A 10311-nucleotide genomic window follows, 5' to 3' on the forward strand; every position below is an offset into this window, starting at 1 on the left:
CGACAATATCCCAAACCATCTAATTAAAAACCTACCCACTATCGGAACTAAAACACTCCTCGAACTATTCAACACCATATGGTCAAACAACACCTTCCCAAAAAAATGGAACGAAGCTACTGTTATCCCGATCCCCAAACCCGGCAAGGACCCCACTAAACCAGACAGCTATAGCAATACCAATTGCCCTCACGTGCAACATATGGAAAATTATGGAAAAAATCATCAATGCACGATTAAGGTGGTTCCTGAAATCTTATAAACTAATTGCACACAACCAATTCGGATTTCGCATAGGGCACTCCACCATATCACACCTGACCAGCCTGGAAACTCACATCCGAGAAGCATTCGCCAACAACCAACATACCCTAGCTGTGAGTCTGGATATAGGAAAAGCCTACGACATGGTTTGGAGGCATCGAATTCTAAACGAACTTCAAGAGGTGGGAATCTGCGGCAACATGTGGCACTTCATTAGAAACTTTCTCCACAATAGAAGTATTGAAGTTCGTTTCAAAAGCTATTTATCACACAAAATGCCCATCGAAAACGGCGTACCACAAGGCTCAGTACCCAGTGTTACGCTATTTCTAATAGCCATCAACGACGCCTGCAAAATCACTAAACCTCCTGTCATTACAAGAGTGTTCGCTGACGATATCACCATCTTATGTAAAGGGAAAAATATAAACACACTACAATTTTTTATACAACAGGCCCTCAAGCAGCTCCACGAGTGGGCCAAACGGAACGGCTTTAAATTTTCCCCTACCAAAACTGAATACATCCTATTCTCTAAACACTACCAAACCTACACGCCTACTCTGAAACTTGGAACAAATACGCTTTGATCTGTCTCAAGCACAAAAATCTTAGGTCTCATCTTCGACTCCAGATTAATCTGGAACCAACATATAGACAAATTAGTCGATAACTGCAAACACAGAATCAAAATAATCAAAGCGCTTGCACACAATAATTGGGGAGCGGACAAAATAGTCCTCTCATTAACATACAAAGCGATAATCCGGTCCAAATTGGATTATGCGTCAGTAATATATAACTCCGCTACACCGACAATATTAAAAAAACTCAACGCAGTACATAATGCGGGATATTAAGACTAATAACAGGAGCATTCCACACAAGCCCAATAGGAAGTATAATGATTGAAGCAGCTGAAACATCCCTAGAATATAGAAGAAAACTTTGCAGTAAGGGCATCAATGTCCACCAACCCGATCATATACGACATCTTCCCGAGGAATACACAGAAAACTAAACGTCAAACTGATAACACTCCCCTGTACCAAAGAATCAAAAGATACCTCGACGAGTTCGAACTTAAATTACCAACCACGGAAAAAAATAGATTTTACAAAATTCCCCCATGGACACTAGTGACACCTAACATTGATCTATCACTCCAGGAAAAGAAAAAGGTAGAATCGACTCCTCAGGAATAGGGATGGCGTGAAAAATCACTAACATTGATTTTTCACGGTGATCACACAATCACGATCACAGTCGTGATTAAACTTCGATCACGACCGTAATCCGGAAGATGACGTTTCAGAAGCGGTTAATGTTAATTGTATCGTTAGTATCTCGCTGTCTCCCCTTAGCGGAAATGCAAGAAACTGCAAACGAATTAAATTTAAATTGCTTTTAGACCATATTATAATATATATACATATAATCTAAGAACAACATAATTCGTGAAAAGTGAAAAGAATGTTCTCTACCAATCAGAATCACGAGTGATTCAATCACGTTCATTCTCAATCACGATGATTTTTCACAGTGACTCGTGATTCTTCGTGATCGTTTCTGATTGGTAGTAGAGATGACTAGAACTGCTACTTGTGAATCACTCGTGATTCGATCACGTTCGTTGCCAATCACGGTGATTTTTTACAGTGATTCGTGATCGCTTCTGATTAGTGAAGAACATAACCGTTCCTTGCACGCTGTTAGAATCTTCAGCCTAGATGCAAATGCACCGTAATGAAAAACACCCTACCTGTATATTTTACATATATTCTACATAAGTATGTAATTAACGTCATCGAAACAAAAATGCGAATTACCTACACCGCATAAAATAAAGTAAACTAAAGAATAGTAAATAAAGGAATGCTTTAATGAGGAATAGTGAAGAGTAATGAATATAAGTCAATAATTATGAATTGCAAGTCTTAGTTTAGTTGTAAGTGTCTTTAGACTTTTACACAATGTAACATTTTAGAAAATAATATAATTAATATATAAAACATAATACGAATACTATAAATAAAATACAAAGAACAAAATAACAATGGAATAAAATATATATAATAACAAATAAGTAACTATGTATTGCTGTTCAAGAATAATAGCATAGATAATGTCTCTGTTTGCAATCCGTTTCTTTTTTCCGTTAAAAGTAATCCTGCTTTAGAAAATATTCTTTCGCATGGGACTGAAGTAGCCACCGCACAAAATAAATGATCTACTAATTTACTTAATAAAAGAAATTGAAATTGATATTACATGCGGATTTTTTATGCAAACTATGTATATTGAAACATTTTATAAAAATTAATTTAATTAAGATCGAGAATTGTGATCACGCAATTCTAGCAAGATAAAAGAACCACGATCACGCTCGTGTATGAAATTAAATCACGATCACCCTCGTGAATGAAATTAAATCACCATCGTGATCGTGATTTTGCGATCACTGTGATAAATAACGGTTAGTGATTTTGCACGGCATCTCTATCTCTAATTCATACGTGATAAAACAATTGATAATTGGAAATATGTAAAATGCAAGACTTATGCCCGATGTGTTTGAAAAATGGCGTAAAGAAGAAAGTAAAATTGTTGCAAATTAATTTACAAGAAGGTGTATGGGTATGTGAAGATGAAAAGGTAAAGTTTTGTATACATGATGTTCATATTCTCTCTTACGTTAGAACATGTTTTGCTGTTAATATTTTCATATTTGAATAGGAAATTCTGCTTTTCTTAGTGTTATTTACTAATATAATACATACAGTGAGTCAAAAAAGTATTGGCACACCCAGTTTACTTTGAATATCTTTAAACAATAACATAATCTATTAATATTAACTGTGTCTTTTGACACACATAAATAGTATGCTTACTGAGAATTCTAAGCTATTTGTTATAAGGAAGTAAAGTTAAAAAAAGGACCAAACATCGATAGTCAAAAAAGTATTGGCACATGTACGATCCTGCTATAAGGACAAGTGTTACTTGCTTTCGTATGCAACAAATTTAGTTTTAAGAACATAAACATAAGCAGAGGAAAGCACAGATGTGAAAATCACTTTTAGAACAATACCCTATGGAGGTTGTAGGTCGCATATAAGCCTAAAGCAAGGTTCGTTAAGTACTTTGGTGGAATATCAGGTTGTAATGTTGCTGACTCAAGTTCGAATCCTAATTAATGTTTCTTTTTTCAATTTTGTATCATAGAAATATACTTTTTATATATTACGTATTACATACTGTATAGTATGTATTACGTTATGCATATTTTAAGGTTGAAATACATTTTTAACGTAACATATCATAGCGGAATACATACTTGCTGTGGGTGAGTAAATCTTTACAACGATTTCAGTTTTTACATTTTATATTTCACAATGTTTCAAAAATTCTAAACAAAATTTAGAGTAATATAAGTTATAAGAACAGAAAAACATAAGAGATTTGGGGATCATGTACATTTTATTAATGCTGCTTTGTTAAACTTACAATACATCAAAGTGGTTGGAAAACATATTTCACTGACGTTTTTAAAATGTGGTTTTTTCATGTCAGATAATCCTGCCACGTACCAGACATAGAGGCAGGCATGAGACTTACTCACCCACAGCATATGTTACATTAAAAATTAATTTCAACCTTAAAATATGCGTAAGGTACTACGTAATATACAGTATATAATATGTAATATATAAGAAGTATATTTCTATGATACAAAATAAAAGAAAAAACATCAATCCGGATTGAACCTGGGCCAACAGCGTTACAACCTGATACCTCTACCAATGTACCCAACGAAACTTGCTATATCCTTCTATTATACATCTCTTAAGAACACATATGAAAAACTTTAAACCAAAATATCTTGAAAACGAAGGCCCATTCTGGAAAAAGCCAAAATGGTTTTACAGTAGTACATGCATATTACAACCTTCATAGGGGTCATTTCAAAAGTGATTTCCACATCTGTGCCCTTTGTCAGTTAACACAATATGTGTTTACACTTTGAACAATAATCAAGATTATGAAGAAAAGCGAGTTATCATTGTGCATGCAAAATAAAATTATTTCATTATACAAAAGTGGTGAAAATTACTGAAGAATCGGCGATTCATTAACTTTAAGTTTCTTGACAGTGAAAAATATAGTACAAAAATTTAAGGAAACTGGTAGCTTCGAAAATAAATCGCGATCTGGTCGTCCAAAAGTATTTACAACTAGAGAACAAAGAGATATCGTCAAAGAAGCAATGAAAAATTCTTTTGTAATTCTTTTGACTGCCCAAACAGTCTGAAATGTTTTACAATCTGTGGAAATTTATAATAGAGCAACGAGAAGAAAACCGTCCATTAATGAGAAGAAGAAAAGAGAGAAATGGCTCGGGTTTTAAAAAATCAGAGTTGTGAGGAATTAATTACTTTTTTAATTAATTTCTGTTTTTACTTGACAATTAATAACAAACAATGTAATTCAAAACTATATAATTAAAATTGGATTAAGTCAATTAAATAGCTTTGAATTAATTTCTCTTAAATCAATCGTTAATCGAACGATTTTCGACTAATTCTACTTAAATTAATTGTCAATTGAATGATCTTCAATTAAATTGCTTAATTCAATTTTAATTAAATAATTTTCAATTATATTTATTTAAAATATTTATTAATGAAGTTGATTGAATTAAATTTGCTTAAATTAATTATTTAATTTAAAAATTGTAATTGATTATAATTCAAACCCTGGCAAAAATATATATGTATAGGTAAGACAATGGAATTTTTGGAAGACAGTTAATTTCTCAGATGATCGCAAAATTAATCTTTTCGGCTCTTATGGAAAAAGATTTGTATAGAGGAAACCGAACACCGAATTAAATCAAAAGAATATTATCTCTACAGTGAAAGACAGTGGTGGTCATATCGTGATGTGGGGCTGTAGTCATACCATTTGGTATACTAAATTTGGTTTTTATGGACAGTACAATAAATGCATGCGTCAACGAGTGCACCAAAAATGGGCATAAATGAAATGTTCCTTTTCTAACACGACAACGACTCGAAGCACATGGCAAGGAAAACAAAGGAATGGTTATTGTATAATGTACCTAAACAACTCCTTAGACTACTCCATTCGCCGGATATTAACCCAATAGAAAATCATTGGCATATTTTAGATTTAAAAAAGTGGTCTAACATTTCATCGGAACTTATGCAAAAACTTGTCGAATCGATTCCTAATCGATTACAGGCCGTAATTAAGGCCAAAGGCATGTACACCAAATATTAAGTAGGTTCAATATTCTTCATATTGTTTATTATTGTACTTTCCTTAATAACATTGTACATGTGCCAATACTTTTTTGACTATGGATTTTTAGTTTATTTTACTTCCTTATAACAAATAATTGAGAATTCTCAGTAAACATACTATTTATGTATGTCAAAAGATACTGATAAACATAGTTAATATTAATAGATTACATTATAGTTTAAAGATATTCAAAGAGAACTGGGTGTGCCAATACTTTTTTAACCCGCTGTAGGAATAATGAATCTTTGATGTGATCTTGTGTCACACATTTCTCTTAATATCTCAAGTGACAACTAAATAATTCAATTAATTTATTTTGTATTTCAGTGTGTATGGCCTTTCGGCTATGAAGATTTTGTATTTTATCATAGAGTAGTAGGAAAAATATGGTCTTGTTATTGGGATGATTGTAAATCAACATCAAAATTAAAAGAAGCTATTGCAATACCAACGAAATCAGCATTATGCAGTGCATCTACAACATCTGAGAATATGTCAAATGAATGTATTTCTAGTACTATTTTAGGTATGAATCATTCAGAAAGTATTGATAGAGTAAATAATAGTTCAAACACGATGGAAACAAGTACTAATCATGTACAAAATTCTGATGATAAAGAATCAAATATATTATTACACGTTAATAAGACAGAGCCATGTAATGTGAATAATAGTTTAAGCAAAATATCTACCACTGGTTTAAATTTAGATGACAGCAGTTTACAATTAGTTAATAACAGCACAAAGAATATGAAAATTGAAAATGAATTTGTAAATTCATTGGATGTACATGTTAAAGAAGAAAAAGTTTCTTGTACACAAAATATTAACAATTTAAGAGGAATTCCTAAGATAACAAACATTGAAAAAACAAATATTGATATTTCTAATATTGTAATAGGGAATAAAAATTCTGTTAACAAAGATTTAGATACAAAGATTTCAAGTATTAATAAGACTGCAGATAATATAGGAGGAAAATTAACCTTAACAAATAGTGAACTATTTTCCAATGATTTATTAGAATCTGAAAAAGTAGTAAATTCGATACCACTTGAAAATAATCAACTTAATAATGAAGTAACAGCAACAAAATCGAATTTAAATGTAACTATGATGGAAATAGATGGTTTGCCACCAATAACATTATCTTTTGAAATTCCTGCAAGTACAATTCCTGAAACTGTAACGTCTAGCACACAACAAACAAATAATTGTATAATTAATGCAAAATCAAATATTTCAAATGTGGAAAGTATGTCTTTAATACGAAATGTAGCTAGTGGTAAACAGTATGCAAAATTCAGTTTTAATGCTCTTAAGAAAAAAACCGAGCTAAATAATTCTGTTCATACTATTAATACTGATTCGTTGAATACAAAATCAAATACTAAAATCCGAGATGTAGAAAATGAAGTAGAAAATTGTACAAAGAACGAAAATACAAATGAATATTTTATTTCAAATCAAAGTAGCAATTCTATAACAACAAATAATTTTCTAAGTCAAGAAAATATAACATCTTCAGGAAATACTAGTGTCAATATAAATACTGTCTTAGAAGATTTTTTAAGGGGTGATTATAGTGTTTCTGAAGATATAAACGATGAATGGCTAAATTCATTATTGACTGAATAACTCGAAATGTAAATCACAATTTGTGTCTTTACTAAAGCATTATTAAACATTATTACTGTCGCTTTATTTGTTTATGAAAAATATTCCTATATTATAAACATAGAAGTTAATTAATTTATTATGTTTAAATCTACGAAGAAGACGTAATATTTACAGATGTATTACATACATATATATTCAATACGAAAATATTTCTGCAAATGATTACATTACTTTAAAGAATTTCGTTTGTGATATTTTTATAATGTAATACAATGAATATAAATTATCAGTTATACTCAATTATGTATGTTAAATTTAATATTATAAATTTGTAATACATAAAGTATAAATTATTATACAATATTACAACACATTGTTACTATGTGATATTTTATATATTTAAATTTGCATGTTGCAATCTTATTTTTATTATTGTAGTGAATACGATTCCTAGGATCCATTGGAAAACACAACTCAAACATATGTAAGTATAGTCATTTTATTTAGATACCTCACAGATACGAATATAAGAATAATCTGATTTGTATACAGTTCTAAAGTAAAGGTAAATATCTGTTATTTATTATCTTCCTACCTTTTTAGAGAAATAAGTAAAATCGAAAAATTTGGAAGGCTTGTATTCTAAATTATAATTTATACTACTGTATTAAAGTTTCATTCTAATTCCTTAAACTATAAATTAATACAAATTTTGTGATTTTATTAACATATCTTGCGATAAAATAATGTGTTTATAATTTATAAGAAATTTATATCATATACATATATTACAATATTATACAACTTATAAATAAATTATCATGACAACAGATATCATTTTTATAATATTAACAGGACTATGATCGTGGTTCATTCAAGATATTGTAATTGTATATATTTTCAAAATACTTATAAACTTTTACTTGCAAAACATGTTTTTAGAGTATTCATAATTTAAGAGATGAATGTAATAATTGAATAAACTGTTTAAAATTCAAAACAATCCCTATTAAATCCGCATTTCAACAATACTCCCAAAAATATATAAACATAGCCAGCTGCCAGCTGTTTATAAAACTAATAAAGAATTATTTTTAAAGTTGTACTTGGTAAATTCTATGAACTTTTACGTAAAATAAAAAAAAAAATGAATCATAATAAATAGTCAAAATTCTTATAGCATACAAGAAAAGTGTTATACAATATAAAATACTTTACCTAAATGATTTCATTAAGAGATATGCTTAATCAATTGAATAATGACTTAAAATACGAAATAAACATAAAATATTAAAAAATAGTTGCAAAAAATATATTTATATATTACAATTATAGTGAATTGTAAAACAAAATGCTAATTTACGATTCAATTAAAAGGTGTTTACAGCTTTCATGCATTCAGCTCTTTTCTTTTACAATTTTTATTTTTCGACCTAAAAGATCATATTTGGAATGATTTGGCTCTGGATCTTGATCTGTGTCAGAACTACAATCACTATCGCTAGAATCTTCATAAGAACCAAGACCAGGAAGAATTCCAATACATTTCATGCCTCCTATATCAGGCATTATGTTTTTACTTTCTAAAGAGACGTCTTCTAGCGTACTGATATCAGACTTTTCAATTACTTTCTGCTCATTAACCGGACAGTCTTCATTTTCGGGTACATCTTTGTTTTCATCGGATGGTAACTTTCGCTTAACACCCCGTGAAACTTCTGGATATATAACAAAATTACATTAAAATAAAAAAAAAAACATTCAAATTTTGACTACTTAAAATTGTAGTTTCATTATTAATATTATTATTATTACTATTATTACTACTACTACTATGGATTATAATTTATAATAATAAAAATTTAATATGATCTTACCCTGCTTTTGCTTTTCAGAACGCTTCACTACAACACCAGCCAATAATTTTAACTGTGATGTGCGACTGCTGAAATTAAGTCATGAAATTAATGAAAGATTAAAAATATTTATTAAAACAACATACTATAAATTTAATCTTCATTACTATATAATCACAAGAAAGCTAATTATTAAAAATGTATGCCAAAATATTACCTTCCAGAAGAAACACTTTTATTTACAATTTGTGGATTTTTTAATTCTTGCTTCAATTTTTCATTTAATGATTTTTCTTGTAGCGATGCAACAGCTGCTTTAAAATCGCGCATTTCTTTTTCTTCTTCAAGATTTTTTTTACGTTCTTCTTCTAATTTAGTTCTATCTACTAGATCCAAGAATTCTACCTCATCGTCATCTAAACCTTTTATCATATTTTCTAAAATTAAAGATATGATTGTTTAAAGCAAAAGAAGATATGATCCACATTTTTTATAAAATATTAAAAATGTAGTTCAATATATTTATGTATAACTACATTTTTGTATTGTTAACCTACTTAATTTATGTGCCTCTTCATATTCTGCATCTCTTTTAGTTTTTTGTTCTTGTAGCCGTTCATATAAAGATCTTGGATCATACGATTCTTCTGGAGCTTCTATAAATTATGTTAATTATATGAAATTATATTCTTGAATAAGTGTAATTTATATATTTTGTAAATAAATTTATTACACTATTATTATAATTCCCAAATAGCAAAGTTGTTGCAGCAATAATAATGTAAACTTTCATATAAAAAATCTTAAAAATTAGAAATGTTTTAAATATATTGCTTAGGAGAACCACGAACATAGATGAATTTATTCATTATATGAAAACACTTAAGAAAACACAATTAAGAATAAAATAAATAATAAGAACCTATTGGCTGATCTGCAGTTCGTACACGTTCCCACTCTTGCTGCCTTATCCTTCGTTGTTCAGCAATTTCAGCTTCTGATATAAATCCTGAGCTCATTTTGAACTAGAAAGGAAATTATATTTACAAAATTATACTCTAAATTCATTGGGCAACTGAAAGTATTTTATATGATAAATATAACTTAGTTTTTATTATATTTCAAATTAATGTTCTTTATATAAATAATACATATTCATAATTAATATTTAATGATAAATTCTACTTATTTACTAATGTCAAAGTAAAATAATTAGTACTAAGCGGAACATTTTTAAAAAGTC

General features: G+C 29.3%; 2 protein-coding genes across 9 annotated transcripts in view; one reads left to right on the top strand and one right to left on the bottom strand.

The window, feature by feature from the left end:
• The first annotated feature begins 1663 nt into the window (after positions 1 to 1663).
• LOC128881853 (putative uncharacterized protein DDB_G0289263) lies at positions 1664 to 7282 on the top strand. Of its 2 annotated transcripts, XM_054133223.1 has the most exons (3): positions 2971 to 4684; positions 5045 to 5568; positions 5920 to 7282. In XM_054133223.1, exon 3 carries the CDS (start codon positions 6085 to 6087, stop codon positions 7228 to 7230), a length of 1146 nt encoding a protein of 381 aa, XP_053989198.1. In that variant the 5' UTR covers positions 2971 to 4684; positions 5045 to 5568; positions 5920 to 6084; the 3' UTR covers positions 7231 to 7282. The 2 variants fall into 2 exon arrangements, with proteins under 2 accessions (XP_053989197.1, XP_053989198.1); XM_054133222.1 differs by lacking the exons at positions 2971 to 4684; positions 5045 to 5568 and adding an exon at positions 1664 to 2919.
• A 411-nt stretch (positions 7283 to 7693) lies between these two features.
• The window catches only part of LOC128881854 (PSME3-interacting protein), a 3870-nt gene continuing 1252 nt past the window's right edge, over positions 7694 to 10311 (bottom strand). For 6 of the 7 annotated variants that reach the window (XM_054133224.1, XM_054133225.1, XM_054133227.1 and 3 more), the window contains 5 exons: positions 9991 to 10093; positions 9626 to 9724; positions 9286 to 9505; positions 9090 to 9157; positions 7694 to 8930 (listed from right to left, as the gene is read on the bottom strand). In XM_054133224.1, coding sequence (XP_053989199.1) covers positions 8611 to 8930; positions 9090 to 9157; positions 9286 to 9505; positions 9626 to 9724; positions 9991 to 10087 — 804 coding nt within the window. In that variant the 5' untranslated portion in view covers positions 10088 to 10093 and the 3' untranslated portion in view covers positions 7694 to 8610. The remainder of the gene's footprint in view (positions 8931 to 9089; positions 9158 to 9285; positions 9506 to 9625; positions 9725 to 9990; positions 10094 to 10311) is intronic. The other variant, XM_054133230.1, reaches the window with a different exon arrangement.

Source organism: Hylaeus volcanicus, chromosome 9, assembly GCF_026283585.1.
Source record: "Hylaeus volcanicus isolate JK05 chromosome 9, UHH_iyHylVolc1.0_haploid, whole genome shotgun sequence".
NCBI classification, from domain to species: Eukaryota; Metazoa; Arthropoda; class Insecta; order Hymenoptera; family Colletidae; genus Hylaeus; species Hylaeus volcanicus.